Below are 22,747 nucleotides of genomic sequence, written 5' to 3' on the forward strand. Positions count from 1 at the left end.
TCGAATGCAACGCAATATTTTTTAAAGAAGCTGTTGGATTTCTTTTCTTAAAGGGCCTTATTGGTAATAACTGGAATTGGAAGCTTCGCTTTCGCGAAATCAGTCGTCGACAAGCAGCGATACGAGCACATGAAAAGTCGCGATCGTATGAAAAATTCCAATATCGGTGAATACGAACCCAGCAGTCGGAAGTTTTAACTTTTGAAAAACAAAACACCCTACATAAAATGGCAGCACTACCTCAGCTTGATGCATCCAAGATGCAAATGGTACAAGATCTGGAAATTGAAATGATGTCTGACATGTACAACAGGATGACTGCTGCATGTCACAAAAAATGCATCCCACCCAAGTACAAGGATGCTGAACTGGCCAAGGGTGAATCAGTTTGTCTTGATCGTTGTGTAGCCAAGTATTTGGACATCCATGAGCGTGTTGGAAGAAAATTAACACAAATGTCATTACAAGATGAGGAAGCAGTAAAAAAATTACAGGGTGAAATGCCCAGAATGTAATTCACATTCACATTGTTTATGTAGCATTGAATTTGTAAGAACATGAAATGAACATCAGTCAACCTTCTCCTTTTCATTGCTTATGATAAGAACACCTATTTGGATGAATATCATTCCTATAACTCCAATGAAACCTATATGTTCTCCAAGAAAAACTGTCCCCAAGATTCCCTAAGAAAAGAAAGAAAACAGTAAATATTTATAGCTAAAAATGGGATGATTTATGGTTACTGTGACTAGGAAGTTCACAGCTGAAGTTGTAACAACTGATTGAACTGTTGTTGGGCATAACTGAAGAGCCTTAGCTGTTAAAGTGAGCATCAACGAATTAAAGGTGAGTGTTGCAACAGCAAAAAAGCCTCTAATGATCCAAGCATTCTGCAAAAAAAAAAAAAAATTTAATTTCTCTCTCTTAGATTAAGAACCTTGAAAATATGTCAATTACGTAGGACGGTGGAATGTATGCGTCCAAAATTCGGACTAAAACTTGAGGATTTTCGGGAGAAAGCGCAAATTTAGCACATATTCCAGCAAATGCAGCACACACTCCAGCAAGAGAAGCATTCGTCATACCACTTGGAGCCATTGCCGTTTGAATCTTGAAGCTTTCCTATGCCTATTAATCCGGAAAGGGTATTAAATTACATGATTTTTCGGTAAGTCTTGTGTCAACGGTCAAATGGATCCGTCCATTGAAAAGCTGGCTGGCCTCTGGTGTGCAGTTTCCACAACCGTGCAGGAACGCTCATGTAAAAAAAAAAAAACAAGGTGAAACAAAACAAAGATAATGTGAGCTGAATTATCAGGAGTTTTGTGCCTATCTATAAGTTAAAGTAATTGATATTTGGATTTGTGAATAGCTTATATAATTAATTGTATTTCTTGTTTTAGTTAACTGTCTAATATTCAAAAGATGAGATTCCTTGCCACTATCTGCAGGGAAACCACTCAATTGAAAATATAATCCGTTTGTCATTCAAGAAAATGTTTCCGCGTTTGAAGAAAATTCTTCAATCAGGATCGTTATACCAAGTATAATTTTAGTCTTACTATTACTTATCGTCATTTTCGTTTATTCTAAATATTATAATCGTGAAGCCTTTATGCAATAGATGCCGCTAAATGCCTTTCCTGTTGGCTTGGAAGAGCTGTACTGCATTTAAGTGGCATACGATACAGAAAAAGAAAAGTGAGATCAATACTGACTACTTACTTGGCTTTTTACAATACTATAAAGCCAAGAGTGAATTATCGGAACTAACCCCTCGCAATATAGGATTTAAAATAAGTTTCTTCAGTATCAACTAATGAAGGATTCTCATTTTTGCAATGGAAAATCGAAAAACATATAAATTGCCAGTAAAAAAAAACAAAAAAACAAAAAAACGAAACAAGAACGCCAGGTGACATTTCGATTTGCTTCGAGAGAAATTAAAGTGCAATCATACACTATTATCTCTAGGGCCAGAGAAAATCTAATATCTTCAGATAACCAACAGTGCGACGGTTGGCAAATATTGATCAGGTCGCCGTGTCCGCTAGCCGACATGACGCTTGTTTCGTTGTTGTTTTTTTCCGTTGCATAAAAGCCTATCTGCCAGGTATGTAGAATGCTTTAGACTTTAAGCGAACAACGAGGTACGTGACAAGGGGCATCGAGTCCTGTTTGTCTCTATTTTTATCTTTATTATGCATTAGTACGCCATACGAACACCGTGCCAAAAGTACGCGGGCAAAAGTAAAAGAAAGAAGTTTGACCCTATCGTATGATTGTCCTGCAGCTATTTACTTTTTCGATTAGTTTGTTCCAAAAGTTATTTTATAAAAGATTTTTCTGTTGTTTAGAGCTGTTCGTGCTTGCGGCCATTGGGTCACTACGTATACGTTTAAAGAAGGACTTCTGATATCGACGACTGTTTGTTGTTGCTACGCCACAGCACTGTCTGCGCATAATAATGGGCTGATTCAAAATGCATAACCGAGAAAGAAGTTCATGCAAAACCCGTCTAGGTAACACACACTACTACTACGTAGTTCATAAAAACCTCGTATGCGTTCGTATCCTTAAGAAAATATTTGATTTTATGAAATTGGCCGATTCAATATGAAAATCTGATCGTCCTTGTACCAGAATTTCGAGGGTGAACCGATTTCGTACTAATTTCAATAAGCAATCTTAATTTAAAACTCACAATAGAATGAATTCGTTTCTGTTTTATGATAAGTTCCGTTAAAAACTTTTATCAAATGCCCGCTTATCGATACTAGCCACTCCAATCGTCAACGTTTGTAGAGGCGAAAAACATTGAAAATATTTTATGGTATCATTTTTATTGCGCGTTTAACGAAGTCTATGCATTCGCCGTAACGTATTGACCGTGACCAATGGTATATGCATGTGTAATTATTAATATTTATTCACGGAATGGATACGTTATAGCGGGTAGCATTCATTAATAGGCCAGTGGTGTTTCGCGTACATGTTTCTCGTTTCTAAAAATTTCAGTTCTGGAAAAAAATTGGAAGCGAAAAATGTGATACTATTTCATGCTGGAAATAAGAGTCTTGTAAGTTAACAAAAACCCAACTTTTCAAATTCCATGTATGTTTACAAATTCAAAGAAGAAAGAAAAAAAAATGATCCCACGGGTTATGGTTATGTTGCTAGCATGACTATGTATCGATTTGGCAACCGGAGATGTGTTGTCCGGTCGTATACGGATTTCCAGTTTTAGATTCAAATTTCGTTTTCCGGCAGACTGGACACAGATTTTTTTTTAATTTTTAAAACGACATGTATGATTCAAAATAATCCCGACGTTCTCGCTCTTGTGCTCTCGATGATTCTCAGAAGAAAATTATGGTTTTCTTTAGTGTGGGTAAATTCTGCGGAATAGGTAGGTCGTTATGGTGTTTCTTTTTCATATGTTCCGGTCTGTAGCAGCTTCCGGACATGGCTTTTTAACTTATGTTTCCTTGTCTGGCAATTCTTCGTAATTGGTCAATGATGCAGCACAATTTTTAAAAAATCAACAAATCATCATGTCAAATAGGATACACACCATTCTGAAAGCAAGAATTACCTATTGATCAATTACCTATTTGTCTTGCGTATAATCAAATGAAAAGATCGCCTTCAAGCCTGTTATTTTTTGAATATTATTAAGGTTTACTTTCTCTTATTAAGTCATATTAATAATAGTAGAAATAATGGCGCAGCTGGTTGTCTTTAATATTTATTTTTGTGTTTGTTTTTCTTTCAGGATTTATCCGGTAACTGTAGTTGGCGGCAGGTTAAAAAGGACCAGGTATTTGTTGGTGTATTATTTATACCAAAGAGAAAACGAACAAAAATATATCTTAAAGACAAGCGGCATATACAGAAAGCCCGGGAGCTATGTTTTCTTTTTTCTTTACCCGCATCTTCTTCAAAAGTTCCAAATTAGGAAGCGACATTTTAGTTGTGTTTTACTTCGCAGTTTTTACACAAGTTTCAACGAGTCTTCGGCGATGTCGGTAGAGCGCAACGAGAAAATCGGTGGAGCGTTCACTTCTCTCCAAAACCGGTATTAATTCAATTAATCTTTTCTTCGGAATTTCTTTTTTTAGTAGTTGTCGCAAACATATAGTTCGAAAACCGTTGACCTTTTTGGAGAAAAGGGCTTGTTCGTTATTCAATTGCCATTGTTGTTTCTATTTTGCTGATTCAGACGAACTATTCAGTTTGAAGCTTCATTGTTGCTGCTGGTTTTCAGGTAAGCCTTTGTTTGTTTCTTCATCATTTGCACCTGTTGGAACAAGTTTTGCTTGGGAAAAAAAACAAGTTGCCTATCTTTCTCTTGCCAGACAAGAAACGTTCGTCGTTTCTTGTTCTTGAAAACCTCCACGTGGTGCAGCTAAAATTTATCGGAGACTTTGAAAAGAATTGCTGTGGGTCAGGTCTTCGTCCCTGTCGGTATGCAATCATACGCTCATCAGCTCTATAAATCAATAGCCATTCCTCGTTTGTCAAATCTATTTCATTGTGACAATCGACATCTTCGTACATTCGCTTTTTTTTTCCAAGGAATTTTTTTTTTCCTCTTTATTTTTGTATTAGCCCGTAGTTAACTGTTCCCTAAGTTTGGCACCAGCATATCCATACATGTCATTTATTAATGTGTAGGCGCCTTGTATGTTTGAAAACATCTAGGACGTTTTTTTTTTCTTATTTTCTTAGAAATTAATGTGTTTTATATAAATGTTTGTAGTGAATATTTCTTTTGTAACCAGTAGTCCATCAATCGAGATGTTCTACCGGGTTTCCACACGATGAAATATTTCCTTAAACCGAATGTGAAAAGAAGAGCATATATATGCGCCCTGTGTTTCTCGTGTGCTTTCAACCATTTAAACTCACTGGACGGGTCAGCCCCTTCCGTCGCGTGCACTTAATTATGGTTTACTGGGAGAGGGGAATAACGAAAATCTTTACACAAACATTTCCTGTAAATTCGTGGAAGGGCTCCACGACATGTGCGACAGTTTCCCCCCCTCGTTTTTATCGCCCGATAGAAATGGAAAAAAATCTGATCCTGTGGGAACCAGCCAAAACAGGTCCAAATGTCATCAACTAACTCCCTTTTTTTTTAAATTTTTCAAAATATATATTTAAAAAAAAAAGGGGGGGGGGGAAGACCTTGTATAAATATCCTCCGGAGCTCAATAGATGTTTTAACATTCATTCGAAAAAAAAAAACCATCAGAGGAAAAGTTTGATTTAAAAAAGAAAATCCTTATCGACAAACCCTATCAGGGAATCACGAGATGCACTTTAAGAAATGTCCCCTGCTCTCTCCCACTTTAAAAGCATAACCTCTTAGACAGCTATATATTTACATATACGGGAAAAAAAAGAAAATACCTTTGTACACAAACAAGGGCAATATTCAAGTCTTCTTTGTAAGGAAAATCGCACGACTGTGATGTCTTTTTCCTTATACCTGGTGGCTCCTAGTATAGCAACAGCTTTTTTTTGTTAAATTTGTTCTTGAATACCCATTTTTAAAGGGGGGGGGGGAAGAGAAATGTCGTTTTTCTATGGTTTATAAAGGAATACTCCCACCCGAAAATTGTGATACAAAAATGGTGGAAGGAATATAGGGGGAAGACAAATGAATATCGCATTTTGTTGCTGTTCAAACGTTTTTCTCGGAAAGACCACTTCTTTTTTTCTCGCCATATGGAAAAGCCCAACTTCTTCTACTTTCAAGACATTGAAATAAAAAAATATGTGGATGTATATATAAACCCCCGTGCAGCACAGGACGAGAATTCTTTTCTTGTGGTTTGTCTTCGCTCACGTCTCTCCGACTCGTCGGCAATTGTTTAGCTTTTTTGTTTGAAATAGAATTCTTGGAAACGAGAGACGAGTATGTACCAACAAAAACATGGCTCTCTTCTTCCTTTCACTTCCCTTCTGCCTATTCGGGTTTTAAACATTTAGTTTTATACGTGCTGTTCAATGGTCAACCCTTGCATGAAGATTTTTCCAATTATAATCCGCTCTTTTGTTTCCAGCTGCCGATTTCAAACAAAACCTGGTTGCTCCTTTTTCTCAACAATTTTCCTTCCCGATTTGAATTTACCGATTCTTTTTTTGCATGGGGGTAGTTAAGATGAGAAACAGGTCCATCTGGATTGCAACTACAATTTTTCCCCAATATTTTGTTGTTTCAAGCAGCTCTTCAAAAAAGGTCATAAAAAAAAGAACGTGTACTTGGCTGTGCGAAGATCCGGTTCATTTTTCATTTTTCACGCGCAAAAAAGGACGGCAAAGTACAAGGGAGGCACTGAACTGAAAGAATTGAAAATGGCTGTCGCCATTGAAAGGAGCTAGCTCACTGTATACAAAAAAAAACGAGGGAAAAAACAAAAGAAAGAGGGCGGAGAACAATGTGGCAAGGTGAAGATGTTATTTTACGGTTAAAGATTATCTCGCCGCCAGATGGCAGCATATTAGAAATTTAACCAGACCCTTTCCGTGTCTTTCTTTTGGACATCAGTCAGTACGTTTTCCCGCTTAGAACCGATCAGACGACTACGGCTTTCACTGAGCTAAACTTTTCAGTGATACATTAGTGTCAGTGATATTCACGTTTTATCTTTCTTCGTAAAAGAAAAAAGAGATACTTGTGCTATATTATCGTCGTAAAATTTATGGCTGTTTCACTATCAGTGGCTTAGGTTCTATATATTTGTTTGTTGTTTTTTTGGATTTTTTTCCTGCACATTATCTAAAACCTTAACGGACTGACAAACACCAGAGAAATTTCGCAACCTCAATTGCGAAACGCCCGCGTGATCAAAAGCTTTGGGATCGTCGGATTTCTTCGCAGTCGAATGGTACGTCTTGAACATCGTATTTCTTTCTCTCGCCAAGCTTTTACCGGGAGCTAAAAGAATTGGTAATATACTTGAACTCAAAGCTGGAGTTATTTATTTTGCTCGTTATGAAAGCAGAAATCTTTTCAAAGTTGCGATTCTTCAATGTCGAAACAAGGACGGCCATGAAGAGCGTGGTCTAGCTATTTTTGAACTTAGCAACTCAAATTCAGATTTTTTTGCGTCTGGTTTGTTGAAAACGAAATCACAAAAAAATTGGAGATTTTTTAAATTGCGCCTTTCACGTCTAAATTATCTAACGGCGGTGGGTGGGTTGAGGGCTGCAGCACTCCCAAAATTTTTAAAGAATGCGTTCAATCACTTTGGACGTAAGAAATAGTAGTAGTCGTGGAGTCTAAGGAATATATATACATATAAAATCTGTTGGCAAATGTTCACGTAGTAACAAGGAAGAAAAGAAGAGAACGTCTTCCAAAATCAACAACACCCACACACATCAGCACTGCGCGCGTGCATGTTTATATTTAACGGCGCATTCGTCGACTTCTCTCTTCTACTGCTTGAAACTTAGGGTCCCAGCAACACGCAATGGTTTTTCAAGCCAGCAATGAAGTAGAAGGATACTTGCCGAGGAGCTCCTGGCTCTCAAACATGGCCGACCTTAATATCACTGAGTGAAAACCGGTTGGAGGCATTGCGATGTTTCTCTCTCTTTTTCTCCTCAATTCACGATTGTGATCACAACGAATGCATAATGAAGCACTGCGGATACAAGTTAGATGGTGACGAGAGAGCCCCTCAGCTCTCTCTCTCTCTCTTTTTTCACGCTTCGAAAGAGCTTATACACCAACGGGAGCCAACGACTTTTTAATAAAGGAGTCCTGTCTCGACATCTCACGCGCTCAGGCAAGGCCATCTAAACATAGATTAAAGAATAATATAAGAACATTGAGCCAGCCTAAATATCAACACAGCTTAGGGGTTAGACGATGCGGTCACGTCTCTAAACATAATTTTTCCAACCTGGATATCATTTCTGTCTGATTGGTTTACTTGTATTGTTTGGTTCCACGAGCGTGGTTAGAAAAGCCAAAAAAAAGGGATTAGAAACATGGCCAAAAGAGTAACTTGGGGCCATGGTGGTAGACACACTGACATGCTAGTGGCTGACGAAATTTTCGCGTGAGTAACTTGGGGTTAACTAAAGGTACAGGCAATGTCCGTGTGATCACGAATATACCCATCTCCGTAAATATTGAGGTCGTCGTTATTTATCATTGAATTTCTTCTGCATGGAGAAATACAAAAGAAAGAGCGACACAATCGGTTGGGTTCTACTTTAGACACCTTTAGGTCTGAAGACCTGGTGTCTCTTTCCAATAGGCTTACGGTTTGTTAATTAATGTCGTGTGGAAGTATAGTGGGAACAGACACCAAATTAGAGAGTAAAGTTGCAGGGTCGATTTTTCTATACGCAGTGTAACTGTAAGCAGCATGAGGCGAATGCCAAAAAAACGAAAAAAAAAACTTGCCTGCTGGCTGAATCGTTGTCCTGACTCATTCGAAAAAGAGAGAGAGACGCATATCCAACTCGTTTTTCAAGATTTTTCTTTCCTTCAAAAAATGTTCGTTTCGAAACTTTCGATGTTTCACGAACCAGTTAAGTAAATATAACTTGGACTGCTTATTAATTACATTCGTTTTTCTTTTTAAGGGTTTTTCCTTTTTGACACGTAGACCATAGATTTCTTTTTCATTGAACGACGCAAAAAAAGGGAATCTTTTGAAAACGGGATCGATAATGCGTGTTTCAAAATGGCAACGTTGCTCACCCAAGGGTATATACACACCAGACATCTAGCGTAGCCTCCCACCCCATTTTAAGATGGCAACAGCTCAGTGGTAGTTTCCACGAAAGATTTGCTTCACATTTCTTCACGCAAAGTCGTCACAAAAATCTAGATCAATTGAACTTTTGAACGTGCTGTGTAATTATCTGGATTGTAACATAATCTCTATCGGGGTAAACATATAAACATCCAATGTGAGTTTTTTTGGACGAAAAACTTGAGTTGTTGCCTTGACGTTTCTTGGCATCAATTGTGCATTGACGCCAGTTCGGTTGATTCAGTGAGCAAAAGGATTGTCATCTTGTGCTCTTTATGTTGTCTGGAGATGGATTGTTCATACATATTCAGGTTTCTTCGATTTTTCTATGCGATTAAGTCACATTCCTCGCTCGCTTCTTTTTTTGCCTATCTCCAAAGTATCTGTTTTTTTTTGTGTGTTCAAGGTTGTTGTCAGAATATATGCATTAGATTCTACCAAGACCTGTTGCTGTTAAGCCCTGAAGTGACTTGACCAACCTAACCAGTTTTTTTGTTCTTGTTGCTGTGTGAATATTTTAGATGGTGATGCTTTAGAGAGAACCCTCTCTGGCAAAAGCTGTCCACCCTGATTCCCACATCCATCTGTATTCTACTCTATTTTCAAACACAATGTCGAGACTATTGAAAAAAGGCCTTCGTGCTTGCCTTGTTTGTGTAATTATCACAATCTTGTGGAAGACGGCCCTTGCCAATGACTGCAACATTGGATTCCTGTCTACGGGATGTGAGTACTTGTCAAAACGGCTTGTGCATGCCTCTAAATCATTCTGACAGGCTTTGTAACATGATCTATTGACCTTGCCAGGGATATCACCACCTGGAGATCTGCACATTGAAAAGGGTAAACCCTGGGAAATGTTCTGTGTCCTCAACACATCACACCCAGATGGGCAAGGTGGCTCTTGGCGGAACCTTAGCTTCTACATTGACAATAAACTGGCACATGAACCGACAGTGAAAAAATTTAATGAGACGGCAATTCGTCTTTATGTACCAGTGTCCGAAGTGTCCCCCAATAGCCCTCCGCACGACTTCTACGGAGTTACTTGCAAGCAGAATCATGCGACTGGTATCTGCGTTCGCCATGTCTACGTTGGATGTAAGTGCTCGTTTCTCTTTTGACACGAACCACACCCGTCGCCACAACACATAAAGCATTGGTTGTTTCTTTTGCAGATCCTCCTCAAGACGTGACGGATTTTAAATGCACCTCCTACAACTGGGAGCGGCTGGAATGCGTTTGGCGCGAGCCGCACAACCCAATCGAAACTACTTACGCCCTATCGTACAAAGTTTTGTTGCGATCGAGGTAAGATCCATCATTTCAGTTTGGTTAGTTTTTTTTTTTTGTTTTCGTATTCATCGCTCCGAAAAGAGTCAGAGTGGGTTTTACGGATGTTCGCAAACAAAGAACAAAGCAAAATGATCAACACTGTGTGCCGTGGGTTTATCAGTCAGCATTGTTGGTTCGATAAAAAAAAAACGAGTTTTTTTTCGTTTGTTCAGCCTCGCACTGTATGCGAAATTCAGACAAAATTTTCGATCCATGGTTACCTTGTGTAGACTGCGCACGAAACAAGACCTTCCGCCGTCCCACCTCCATCGTTTTCTAAGTGACAGCGAAAACCTTTCACTGTCGTTTTTTTTCCCCCTTCGGTTGGATTTGGAAATTTGCTAGTTCTAATGTCCTTGACATGTGATGCATCGAGCAATCACGAAACATGGATATGTCTTAATAAACCCCTCCGAAAATTGAAAAAAAGGGAACAAAAATCTTTCCCATTTTCGGGACCTCTTTTTTCCTTACGCCAATGTTCTCAAACGTCTAAATTCCTTTCCCGTCACTCTCTTTGCTCTTTCATTTTCACATATGTTTAAACACACACATTTATTCTCTTCCTTAAAAAAGAAATACGCACACACATTTTGCACGAGCACACACCCCTTTAAAAGCAACATCCGCACTTGTACGTTTCATTCGCCGTATTTCGCAACTTGAATTTTTAAATTAATATTTTTTTTTAACTATTTATTTCGTGACCTAAATGTGAATGAAATATGTTACCAGAAGCTTTTTTTTTGCACGGCCTTCTACGAATCTGATCAAATTTCTTCTATAAAAACGCCCGTTATTTTTATTTCTTTAAAATTCGAGAGTTCCAGTTGGGATTTTTAATCGTTACTATGCAACTGTGTCACGAGCGCTTCTATTTTTCACTTGTCCCCAACACCACAATGATACGTTTTTAAAAAAAAACTTTGTAACTTTGTCTTTTTTATTTTTCAATTTCTGGTTGCTTCCATGTCCACGTTTTTCTCGTTGGCTAATCTCGTTTTTTCTTTTCTGTTTTTTCCCCTTTTTTTTCAAATTTACCCTGACATTCCTCTAAAACAAAATTCGTCCTGAATGCTCTTCGTTCATCTGTTCTTTTTTTTTTCATGATCAATCAACACCAAAAACACAACAACTTTTCGGTGCTGTTTTTGTACACGTCCTTATCATTTTGTTTCCTACTTCCACCTCCTCTCTGTTTTTCATTTCCAAATTTCTTGCACTACGTTCGGCCGGGAAGTCCGTGTCCCGAGTATAAAACGTTGGCGAAAAAAAATGGGCAACGGACGCGAAGTTGCATATATTCGCTCGACAGCCGCCCATACTACCGCAACAGTCTGCGCAACTTCAGCTTCGTCTTCGACATGGCCAATGCTCTGCCGCCGGCTCTCCCTGTCAAACAGCACATTGCAGCCATTGATATCGATGCTCACAGTTAGTCTTTGTCAATCTTCATACTTATTTTTTTTTTTTTTTCTTTTGTTTGACCTCAGCCTATCACTCTAATCTCTCTACTTTTTTTTCTATCCCGGTTCTCTTTTCCTCTCCCAAACAAACCAACAACTCGGATTTTATTTTTTCCTTCTGGATTATTTTTTGCATGCATTTTGGGATCTCTTTTGTGGCTTTATTCGGTGCGTGGTTTTTTCTTTGGAAACAACACAAATTCCTTATTGACAACTTTCTCCTACCCGTTTGAGACTTTCATAACAAACGGCGTCCCGACAGCCATGTCTCTCAATGTCTGGACATTTGGAGATGTTATGGCCGATCGTAAAAAGAAAACCTTTGGGGTACAGTGTGAATCAGAATGAGCTAGACAAATTTTGCACACAGACACACGTACAAAAGAAAATTGCAATGTTTGCTTGGCTTTCAAGATGAGTCTCTTCTCGTGTGGGTCTCGACAACGATCCAAATGTTTTCTTTTTTGAACGATCGGTTTGGTTGATAACCCCTTTCTCTCTTTGGTTTTTTTATTTTTTGGGTTTCACCATTTTTTTTTTCTTTTCTTGTTTAACGCTGTGTGGAGAAAGACTAACGCATTCTTAGAAGCATTTCGCTTTTTTTTTTCGTTTGAAGTTAGGAAATATCGTTTCATTTTCGAAAAAAAATTATGTTCTACGTAGATTAAGTTTATCATAGGTCAACAACCGATTTCCCCCTCCCCCCCTTCCGATCCGTCTCCTTTTCCAGAAAATCCCTTTTGGGCAACAAGGGTGGGTGGTAAGGGCTGCACCCGAAAGTTTTTCTCTGCATGTCACGCATGTGAGCGATTAATCGGTGTCATCCATCATCAAACTAGTAGTGTGTATTCCGATGAATTCGCCGGCTTGCGCCTTTTTATATTTTTTTTTTGTGGGCTTCAAATATGAAACTTGGGATCATCTTCTAAAAAGGCGTAGATATTTAAAAAATGCATAACAAGGAAATATTTTTTTTTCTAGTTCTGTTGCGTCTCGTCGCGCTTGAACGTGTCGGGTGTCGGTCATCGTCCGTCACCCTCCGTTTGGTATTTAAATAGATACGGCGGGATTTGAAGTTTTCTTGCTTTGGCCTTTTTCTTCTCTGGAAACGGGGGGATTTTCGTGGAATGAAACGTGTTGTCTGAATAGGAAACTCAACTTATCCGTTTTTTTTTTCCGTTCCGTCATCAGATTTGCGTCTTCCAATGTCATCCGGTCTAGGAATCATTTGTTTGTCTTTCGAGATTTCGTGGCCCGAATTTTCCCCGAAAACAGATCCGCTGTTTTTATTATGTCAGCGTCGTGTTGAAATTCTTTTTAGAAAATCCAATAGTCTCAAATAGAAGTTGATGTTTGTTTTTTAAAAGGATCACTGCACATGAGCAATTAAATATGCGTTTTTCATTTATGCGCCTCTGCGAGGTGTTGTGGGAAAGCAGGAAGGGGGAGGTGGGAGGGTGACAAGCCAAAGAGATTATTGATCGATGACGTCCGAAGCTGCAAGTCGACTCTTGTTGCACTTGCCCCTCTTTTGATTACGTGCGTCTTTCGTTAGTGAGAAAGGCAGGCGGGAAGAGAAGCAAATGTCGATGTTCTCTCGTGTTCTTTTTAACCACTTCGGGATGTTATCCGATAGTGGCGTTATCCGAGCTGCCGACAACATAAAACTAAGAATTGTTTTTAAAATTTGTTACATTGAAGAAAGCTCACCCACTCTGATCAATTTTTTGAATGATTTACGTCAGACCACAGTTTGTTTTTAATTCAAAGCTTTGTGTACATGTAAAAAAACAAATCCATTCGAACGCGTCCAATCCACAAATAGGCGGATGACAACACCCTGCCCGCAATCGCGCCGCTTCTTATCCAAGACGGTCGACGCCAATGATCAACAGGGCTCGTGCGAATGGAGCGAAGGTTCAACGCCGAGCTACCAATACACGGCGAAATCATTTAATTTTACCATGACCATGTCCAACGAATTGGCCGCCAACAAGACCCAGTACCTCGGATTGGTAGACAATTATGCTATCGGTAAGTTTCCGGAAGGAGGAACACTACTCATTTTGTGTTGTTTTTTTCCATACATTTCTTCATTATCATTTTCTACAACTCTCTCTCTCTATTTCTTGAGGGAAAAAGTCATATTTGACATTCTTACTAGTTTATTTAAGGCAAACTTTCTTTATTTTTCATTGCATTTGTGTTGAGACAATTTGACCAGTGTGGGTTGGTGTGGTGGCTTTTGAATTTTCTATTGTTTTCTTCTCCCTTTTTTTGGACTAACCAACTGCATGATGGGTTTGTTTTTTTTTCCCTCCCTGGTAGTCTACATATATATGCCCTCCATATGTGGGCGATGGGATTGGAATTTATCGAGATTATATTGGAACGGTACACAATAATATTGCTTAATATCTTTCTTCTGTTGTGGGAAAGAGTTGGGGGATGTGCAATGGTTGTCTAAAGATAATCTAATTATTTCTGGAAAACGCACAGTGATCCCCAACCGGATGGAGAATTTAAATCAGACCGAGGCCACGCCATTATCGGCAAAAATTACATGGAGAGTGCCATTCAATCTGCAACTGTTTCCTCCAGGATTGGAATTCAGAATCGCATACCATATTCAAGCCAGCTGGGTGGACAGCACCGTTTTTCATGTAAGACTTGTCAATGAAACATTGTTGAGAATTTCATTTTCCTCTGAAAATTAATTTCATACATTCCCTAAGCAATGAAACTCTCATATTTATACTTTTTTTTTTTTTTTTCAACGTTGAATTCCTTAGAATGTGCCCGAAACCGAATCGTTGACATGGACGAATAAATCAGTCAAATACGACCTGGCCATACAATTACCGTACGCCAATACCAAATACAATCTAAGCGTATGGGCACGATCAAGAGCTGCTGACCCAAACGATGAACGTTTTTGGTCTCAGGCGGCCATGCTTATCGTCAAGACAGCCGCTGACCGTATGTGACAAATTAATTCTTCTGTTTTTTGTTTTTCTTTGGAATTTACGTCACTGTGGGAAAGTGTATTAATCTTATCATTGGGAATGTCAATCACAGGTCCCTGTAGCGGTCCCGAAACATCGTTGGGAAGCTTCGAGGTTATCAATAACCGGTTGGATATGCGATCGGCCACGATTCGTTGGTCACAACTACCGAACGATTGCGAAAATGGGCCCGAAACAGGATACGAAATTACCATGCTGGATAGCCAACAAAATACCATGTAGGAACGCAAATTTGCATTTATTATTATTTCTTGATTTATTTATTATTATGGTTTTTATCGTGACATTGTGATTGTTTAATCGACCGTATCGTTGGGTTTTTTTTCTCGTCCCTTCCAATTATTTTATGCCAGCGAATCAAAAAATATCAGCTCTGTTGAGACAACGAATGCCGTTTTCAACAATCTCACGAGAGACAAAGCTTACGAATTTGTTTTGCAATCGTACAACGATGTCGGATATTCCCCTACGTCGTCTCATGTCTTTATTCCCATGGCCGCCAACAGTAAGTGCCCCTGTCGTGTTTTTAATCCGTACTTGACCTAATATTGATGCCGAATTTGTATTCTTTTTTTTCCAGTGCCTACACCGCCGGAGAACGTCATGCGAATTGCCTATAACGAAACGTTTTTCGGCATCCAGTGGACTGCGTCGGTGCCCAGCAAAAGCCTTAGCATGGCTGCTTTCGGGCGTGCTCGAACTGACGATTCACTCAGTTACCCGCGAACACTGAGCAACTACACGGTATTCTGGTGTAGGAGCGTACGCGATAGTCCGGTGCAGTGCGAGGGTCAGTTGTACACGCAAGAAGTTTCTGCAACAGACACATCGCTCAATGTCACGGTGCCGGACCCTAGAGCCAACTATCAATTTGCCGTGGCTGCCAATCAGGGCAGCTACAGCAGTGGCATGGTGTGGTCTACTTGCATCGTCATTGCCAATGGCAACGGAAGCCAAGTGAAGCAAGTCGAGGTCGTGGCTGTTACTTCGTCTTCACTAGACGTTTCATGGCTCCTACCCTGCTCTGTTCAGAACGGCATCATCAACGCGTTTAATCTCTACTACTGCCCCATTGAAGATGGCGACAATTATGGGGAAGAAGAGCCAGACTGCCAAAGTAAACTGATTCCTAAAAAAAAAAAAAAAAAAAAAAAAAAAAATTAAGTTTTTTTTAAAATAATATTTACAACGCGTTTTTATTGACTTGTGTTTAGGCAATCCGGATCCTATTAAAGTACCTCCAACGGTGAATCGTTACGTAATTGGCCAGCTCGAACCTTTCACCGTGTACAAGATTGTCATGTCGGTAGAGACGCAGTTCGGTGAAGGACAGAGTAGCGTCCCGATTATGAACAGGACCGCTGAAGGCAGTACGTGACCTCCTTTCTTAAATTTTTATTTTTAACTGTGACTTGAGTCAGGAGTGTCATGCCCTTTTTCTTTTTCAAAACTTTCCAACAGAACCGAGCGTGCCACTAGATTTGAACCTGATTGAGGTGACTAATCGTTCACTGTCGATCACATGGCGTGCGCCTATGTCTCCCAATGGCGCATCGACATACTACCAAGTTTTCAGAAGTAACGACACCAACGTGTGGGCCACAACAGAAAAAACGACGGTAAAAAGAAAAACAATAATGGTTTTTTAATAGCCAAAGTCTCGTGATGTTCATTGGAAAACGTGATTTTTCTACGAATGCAACAGGCAACTATGGACGTCGAGAGCTATAGCGGTTACGTGATCTCGGTTCAAGCCTGTAACAGCCCCAGCAACAGCCCTAAGCTGTGCTCAGACCTGTCTGAATCGGTTTCTGTTAAAACGCAAATTGGAGGTCTGTATATTAGGAAATTTACGGAATAGAATCGAACTGTTCTGTTTGGGGCGTGTAAAAAATTTCTGATTTTAATCATTTCTTTTTCCTTGTTTCTTGCGTGTCTGGCGTTTAACAGTGCCCAGCGCGCCTGGACAACCTGCGGTAAAAACATCGGCGGATAATTCTTCGTGTATCGAAATCAAGTGGTTGCCACCTACGAGGTTAGCTGGCCCTACTTACATGTCCGTTATTAGCATCACTGGCGGCGAAAACGCGCATAACTTCTCCACCTATGGTTAGTGCTCATATTTGAAACGCCCCTAATTTCGTGAACGGCATCTGACAGATACTTCATTTTAAATTCAAAAACAACAACAAAATTCTAGGTAGTGCAACTGAACGCCTGGTTGAAACGTCCGCTGTCTGTCAGCCCGGTTTGGAACTGAAGGTCCACGTCAAAACCGTAAATCAAGCAGAAAATGGTGAACTGTTGGAAAGCCCGTGGAGCGTTGAAGGAATTTATCAATGCAAACCAGAAGGTATAAGCGATACCCGGTTACACATTACTATCGAGGTCGTTCATGTTCATAGATTTGAAATGGTCCCTCCTTTTGCGTTACTACACCAAGCCTTGTGGCAGGCCCCATTTGAAAGCCACTCACATTCTTTTCAAACCCTACAGCAGTACAATGAAATACCCAAATCCTGGAATCCTTATTACCCTTTGTATTCACCATTGGCCCAACCTGTTGGGGCGTCTGTCCGGGCTCGACCCGGACCCTTGTCCAATGTAATTGCTAGTTTTGTGCGCAAAAAGAATTCAAGGATTAACCATCCTTGGTGGTGAAGCGCATCCTCCTCCTATTTAAAGACAGTTATATGTAGTATGTATCATCTTGCCAGATGATTGACATAGTTATAGTGTTCCTCGCGTTCTGCTTTTCTAGAGAAAAAAAAAATAGGAATTCCCCGTATGTAGCATTTACCAGTATTTGCGCTTGTATCGTCACTTAATAAAGAGCAAAATGTTATAACCGAACAGAAAGAAGAAAAATGCGATCCCAGTTCGAAGTAATAGATCATTCTTCTGTAAAGAAACTTGACGGGGGTACTGATGGAATAGCCACACAAAAAAGAGATTTAGCGTTTTTTTTTGTGTTTATTGAGATCAATCATTTCTGACACACTTGACATGATTCTTTAATTAATTCTAATTTCTGGTTTTCTTTTTCTCCTTGCAAACAGGACTTTCCATCGCGCAGATTTTGGGCATTACCTTCGGTGCGGCTCTCCTCGTCGTCATGATCGTCACCATCATGTTCATCGGGCGCCGGTAAGTCTCAATCCTCCTGTAACAACGTAGAATTAGCAATTGGGAAAATAGTGGTACGCATACTTAATTGTATTGATAATTATGACTTACCGTATTGACTTCAAAAAACGTGATGCTCCACCTAAAGATGAGGGGGGAAAAAAGCTGGTTGAAACTTGGCGAGCTGAACGAAGACTGAAGTCTAGGACGACAGTTCATCTCGTTGTTGTCGTAAGAACCAGAAAGAGGAGGAGATTTCAAGAGTAGGAAAGAAGATAAAAAAAAAATGGGGGGAGGAAGGGTGGGAGCGAAGTGAGATGAGAGGTAGGGGGGGGAAGAGGGGGGCCTGAAGGATAAACTTGAGTTGTTGAGGTTCCTGCGTCACTTCCAAGAATCGGTGATTATTTCGAAGAAATGGGCTTCCGACTAAGTGCGGATGGCCGAAAGATAACTGATCGGCTGACTGAGAGTTTGAGGCAGGAAAGAGGAGGTTGAGCACCGCTGCGCCTCTCTTAGGCTTTCCCACACGCTGCATGGTGTTGGCCTCCTCCTGGCGTCGCCCATCTTTCCGACTCTCGACTCCCAAGAAAAATGGGTTTAGAAAAGCGAAGGAGAAAAATAAAAAGAGGGGGGCAGAAAGAAGTGCCGGTGATTTCGTAGAATGACGAGTCAAACGTAATGTCTAGCATCCAAATCGACTCTTTTTTCTCGTTGAACTGAAAATGGATCGGCGTCTATTGTTTTCTAATTTCTCCGTAAAGCCTTTAGAAAACGGACAGAGAAATCACGGTTTTTTTATTTCGTTCTAATCTTTCCATCTTCCTATTGTTGGGACCAACGTGTGTCCCGTGATCGACGACGGCGATTAAACACCGTCGGAAACCCCTGGTTGTTTTGTTAAACATTATTCAAACGTCGTTTTTCTTGACTTGATTACCCCATCATTCATAGCCGCGCAACAGGAACTCGGCGAACTCTTGATCTTTTAAATCTTTTTTTTTTTTCCCTCTTCAAAAGGAATAGAAAAACAGTCCTTGTATCTACTTAGACGCATAGAATGTTTTTCGGGGACATCTGGGAGAAAACATCCAAACAATAAATTCTATTCATAAAATAAAAATAACATGACATTCGAGTGTGTTGTCCCCTCAGCGATTTTTGGAAATGGAAAGATTCTTTCTTTTTTTTCCTCTCCTACCTGGAAAAACTATTTAATATGCGTACGTGATTCATTGTCAACCGTGTCCCGGATCTCATTTTACCTTTGAGGCGGCGTAACCTCGAATTTCGGAAGAAAATAACGTTGAAGCTGGTCCTCACATTTAAATCTGAGGCCTCGAGTCAAGGTGTTCTTAATGTTCACGTATTGGACCGTTTAGGGTTGAAACTGAACAATAGTCGTAAATCCTCGGAACTGACTTAATGATGCGCGATGACAAAAAGAAGGGTAGAAGAGAATTTGGGTCCCGTCTTTCTTTTGCGTCATTATAAAAGCAGCAAAGTTAGTGGGGGGTAACGCAACGAATAGCATGTCGGCTCTCGTTCGGCGAACGGTGACGATGCGCGACAATGCCAAGGTTTTTTTTTTTTTCTGGTTGCCCAACTGATGAGCTACTGAAAAGGAACAACAACAACAAAAGAAGAAGAAGAATGGGAAACGCCGAGTGGATGCGGAATGAGTTTATCTTTTTTTTTTTTTTCCCTTTTTCACACGGTCAGCCCACGCAGTACACAAAGAGTGCGTATGTTTAACGATTTACAACAAAGCAGGATTGAAATAGGAAAAATGAGCCTGAAAGATTACAGAGAATAACAATTTCTGTTGTAAGAATAAAGAGGAACATTGATGGAAATAGGGAGGTTCAGCCCTTTTGTCTCTAGATAAAAATTGCCGTAACCGAATTCTTGGTACTGGCGTGGCGGGCCCGTAGGATACGATAATGAAGTTACATCGCTGTAGACAAAAGAATAATGAAAAGAACACAACTGACAATCAAGTTAATGGAGACTTGACTAGGGCCACAGATGACGTTGCCGTTTTCTTTTCTTTTTTTTTCGTTCTTTAATGCTATGCTTTTTTTATGACCCTTTTTTTTCTTGTTTCGGAGCATTGATTGTTGACTAGTCGAATAAAATTTTTGATTGACTTGTTTGTAGGGTTCAAGTGCAGAAAACGAAAGCCAGAGAAGCCGAAATTGTTCTACCGTGGGAGAAAGCCGGCAATTCCGAGATTTCAAACTCGGACAACGTCAAACAGGTGGCCGGCCACCAGAAAGAGGTTGCCGGCCTTGGGTTCAATTCGGTGCCCAACTATTACGGTCGGTTGGACCACAAAATAAATCGCATCGGTGGTTCCCCGCCCGTCATCGACATGAAGAAAATTCAGACTTCCAATCCAACGAATGTGGTACGTGAAATTGTTCTCACGCGATTGATGCAATATCTGATACAATGCAATCTCAGACATCGCGGTTATTCTCTATTTATGTTTCGTGTAAACATCAATGTTTGATATATTTTCTTTGAATGTAGACAAAGGAGGTCGATTCGATAGCAGACAGGGAAAGCCGAAGCAGCGGACACAGTTCGGGCCCAGACTCGCTGTCGTGGCACAGAAACAGCCGCAGTGAACTCTCCAGCTCAGATTCTGGAGCTGAGCTCGAAGCACCGGTAAACAAACGCTAGATAATTATCTATTTAGGAGATCTCTTTCCTGGAAAGAAAACATGTATTTCAACGTCTTTCTTGTTTGTTGTTTGAATAGAATTCTCCGAGCCCGGATGTTTTTGTTAATCCACCGTCGGATCCGTTCGCGAAACCATTGGCGATCGCCCGCAGTTCGCAGAATGTAGCTGACGTTGGCTTACGTGGAGATATGGATGGTGTCCAGTATTCAGCTATGCAGCTGAGAGATGCCCAACGCAACGGCAGTAGTGTACCCGATTTGAACCAGCAATTGCCAAATGCCTATGTCTGCGTTGGGTTAGCCCCAGTGGCCACACTAGCCCCTGCGCAAAGCGTTGGATATGTTACACTAGGTCCCAATCAATCACCCGACAGCTCGTCTTCAAGCCCTAATGCCAGCCCCAATCTAAGCGTTGGAAGCAACGAATCGCTGATTGTGAAATCTGAACGAGACCTCCGACCTCCGGTTAAAATAGTTCCACTCAAAAGGAATAGCGGTGGCGGCAGTAGCGGAGGCTACGTCGAGGCCTGCACTATTGAACCTGCCAGCGATTTCCTGGCGTCCACCACGCCGGGATACGTCGCCTTCAAAAATCAAGAGTCTGTTGAGGCCGAACGGCCTACCATTTCCAGCGCGACGAGTCCTCCACAAACGAACGGCTATGTCACTTTAGGGGCTAGCGTCGCAGCTACTGCTCCCCCTTCATCTTCGACGCATTATGTTCAAATGGGTACACAATCCAATCATTCATTGACTTATGTATAGCAAATCTCGTCGTGTATAGTGGAGGTTGTACAAAAGGTCGTTGATTGTGAAGTCGGGAAGGTTTATGCAGTCAAGGTTCCATTAAAGCCTGCTTCGTTCCACCGGCCAGCGACAACCGTCATCAGGTCGGGCGTAAGGCTCCCTACGAAAAACCAAACGCCAATTTGACTTACAGTGAACGGCCATTCCCATTCTGGCCAACCTACGACCGATCAGTCGAATATGTCATTTTGGGAGCTTACAGTGCGGGCACCGCTCCTATCGCGACCTCGAACCATTACCTTTCAAACGGGTTCCCGATGAAACAGTTCATTGTTGTTTTAAAAATAAAACTTAAATTGCTTTTGCGTTTTTACATTTATCCCGTTTCGCACGTGACTTTCGCATATGTTCCTTGTGATTAAATTTTTTTTTTCAATTTTGTACATACTGTCAATTATATCTTTTTTCGCCATTGAATATATGTTTGCGTGCGATTCTGCTGTCATAATGGCGCTTTTTTTATGTGTACAGCATCTACCAACTTTTAAAAATAAGACAGGAGTATAAAATGTTAATTGCCTTTTATTGAGTAACAACCACAAACAGAAAATATCGGGAAGCACTGAGGAAACATGTGCGTTCAAATTAAGTTGCACTTAAGGTCATTTTTTGTTTTGGAAAAAAATCATCAAACGGGAATATTTCTTCCGATTTCAACAGACAAATCCTACTTTACAATCTGGGCTATTCGGCTGTTTGTCATAAAAACACGGAGAGAAACAAATCCGTAAATGAGAACAAAGGCAGCAGAAAAAAAGTAGGCGAGAAGGATATGTGTTTGGGATGCAAAAAAATTTGTGAAACAGGCGGTGACCATGTTAATGCTAGAAAATAATATCACAATTGCACCAAGTAAATCATGGAAAGTCTTGATCTTGCCAACATTCAGTTTGACAGGGAGAAGTTTTGCATATTTAGCTAGAGATCCTATTGATGCCTGACCTATAATGAGCAAAATTTGAATGAGCCCAAGTAGTCCATGCCAACTTTTAAAGTGTGGCTTTCCATTGTCTTCCTTGTTCATATAAATGGCAGCAAAACCTAAAACGATTCCAACTAAGGCAACCAACTGAAGATATACATGGCAATCCATGAATAGTTGTTTGTGAAATTTCTTGGGAAGGAGTGACCACTGGGGAGAAAAAATCAAAACAGCTTCATTCATCAAAAACAGCATCTACAGATGAAAGAAGATATAAACATATTAGCCCATGTAGTTACGGGACAGTAATACACTTGTTAAGCATTACGCTTAGCGCCATCAAAAATGGATGCCAGCTGAAAAGACTAGAGCCCGGGTCAGACAGATACGAAAGATATGCCGTAATTCCAATTATAGTTCCGTGAACTAATGCGTAATGAACTCCATTACGATTCAACATTTCTATAACCAACTGTGTGAAGATAATGTTATAGAAAACAAGGGTGTAAAGAGAAAACAACTAAATAATATCCTTAGTAGTCGAGCTGACACGTTGGAATTTCAAGTGGAACCTACAAACCTGGCAGACGACG

General features: G+C 40.3%; 3 protein-coding genes and 2 long non-coding RNA genes across 8 annotated transcripts in view; 1 reads left to right on the forward strand and 4 right to left on the reverse strand.

Moving 5' to 3' along the window:
* Positions 1-22,747, reverse strand: part of LOC132088384 (uncharacterized) — a 62,336-nt gene that overhangs the window by 24,311 nt on the left and 15,278 nt on the right. The gene's annotated exons all lie outside the window — the stretch shown is intronic.
* LOC130703432 (uncharacterized) lies at positions 489-1,241 on the reverse strand. Its single transcript, XM_057524932.2, has 3 exons — positions 961-1,241; positions 747-893; positions 489-686 (listed from the first exon to the last, which is right to left on the reverse strand). Exons 1-3 carry the CDS (start codon positions 1,099-1,101, stop codon positions 570-572), a joined length of 405 nt encoding a protein of 134 aa, XP_057380915.1. The 5' UTR covers positions 1,102-1,241; the 3' UTR covers positions 489-569.
* On the reverse strand, positions 3,342-3,998 carry LOC130703439 (uncharacterized). Its single transcript, XR_009004669.2, has 2 exons — positions 3,614-3,998; positions 3,342-3,504 (listed from the first exon to the last, which is right to left on the reverse strand). It is a non-coding gene; the product is annotated as an uncharacterized LOC130703439 (long non-coding RNA).
* Positions 6,656-21,680, forward strand: LOC130703402 (protein sidekick-2-like). Of its 4 annotated transcripts, none has more exons than XM_057524892.2 (19): positions 6,656-6,899; positions 9,308-9,512; positions 9,594-9,887; positions 9,965-10,097; positions 13,413-13,621; positions 14,087-14,250; positions 14,380-14,566; positions 14,666-14,831; positions 14,967-15,118; positions 15,194-15,730; positions 15,828-15,983; positions 16,075-16,232; positions 16,319-16,445; positions 16,564-16,722; positions 16,814-16,966; positions 17,673-17,760; positions 19,897-20,146; positions 20,272-20,409; positions 20,504-21,680. In XM_057524892.2, exons 2-19 carry the CDS (start codon positions 9,398-9,400, stop codon positions 21,188-21,190), a joined length of 3,873 nt encoding a protein of 1,290 aa, XP_057380875.1. In that variant the 5' UTR covers positions 6,656-6,899; positions 9,308-9,397; the 3' UTR covers positions 21,191-21,680. The 4 variants fall into 4 exon arrangements, with proteins under 4 accessions (XP_057380875.1, XP_059353197.1, XP_059353196.1 ...); XM_059497214.1 differs by lacking the exons at positions 6,656-6,899; positions 13,413-13,621 and adding exons at positions 8,778-9,097; positions 11,362-11,555; XM_059497213.1 differs by lacking the exon at positions 6,656-6,899 and adding an exon at positions 8,778-9,097.
* LOC130703425 (transmembrane reductase CYB561D2-like) lies at positions 21,735-22,737 on the reverse strand. The gene is made up of 2 exons (XM_057524925.2): positions 22,483-22,737; positions 21,735-22,409 (listed from the first exon to the last, which is right to left on the reverse strand). The coding sequence occupies exons 1-2, from the start codon at positions 22,612-22,614 to the stop codon at positions 21,900-21,902; spliced, it is 642 nt and encodes a 213-aa protein (XP_057380908.1). The 5' UTR covers positions 22,615-22,737; the 3' UTR covers positions 21,735-21,899.

The sequence above is a fragment of the Daphnia carinata genome, chromosome 10, assembly GCF_022539665.2.
Source record: "Daphnia carinata strain CSIRO-1 chromosome 10, CSIRO_AGI_Dcar_HiC_V3, whole genome shotgun sequence".
Classification (NCBI taxonomy): domain Eukaryota; kingdom Metazoa; phylum Arthropoda; class Branchiopoda; order Diplostraca; family Daphniidae; genus Daphnia; species Daphnia carinata.

Excerpts from the sequence above, each read along its gene's own strand:
- LOC130703402 (XM_057524892.2), top strand. The coding sequence starts at position 9,398 with ATGTCGAGACTATTGAAAAAAGGCCTTCGTGCTTGCCTTGTTTGTGTA. Across the intron at positions 13,622-14,086 it reads GGTAGACAATTATGCTATCG|TGATCCCCAACCGGATGGAG; the intron begins GTAAGTTTCCGG and ends GAAAACGCACAG. Across the intron at positions 16,233-16,318 it reads CCACAACAGAAAAAACGACG|GCAACTATGGACGTCGAGAG; the intron begins GTAAAAAGAAAA and ends CGAATGCAACAG.
- LOC130703432 (XM_057524932.2), bottom strand. The coding sequence starts at position 1,101 with ATGGCTCCAAGTGGTATGACGAATGCTTCTCTTGCTGGAGTGTGTGCT. Across the intron at positions 894-960 it reads CATACATTCCACCGTCCTAC|AATGCTTGGATCATTAGAGG; the intron begins GTAATTGACATA and ends TTTTTTTTGCAG. Across the intron at positions 687-746 it reads CTGTGAACTTCCTAGTCACA|GGAATCTTGGGGACAGTTTT; the intron begins GTAACCATAAAT and ends TTCTTTTCTTAG.
- LOC130703425 (XM_057524925.2), bottom strand. The coding sequence starts at position 22,614 with ATGTTGAATCGTAATGGAGTTCATTACGCATTAGTTCACGGAACTATA. Across the intron at positions 22,410-22,482 it reads CATTTTTGATGGCGCTAAGC|ATGCTGTTTTTGATGAATGA; the intron begins GTAATGCTTAAC and ends TTTCATCTGTAG.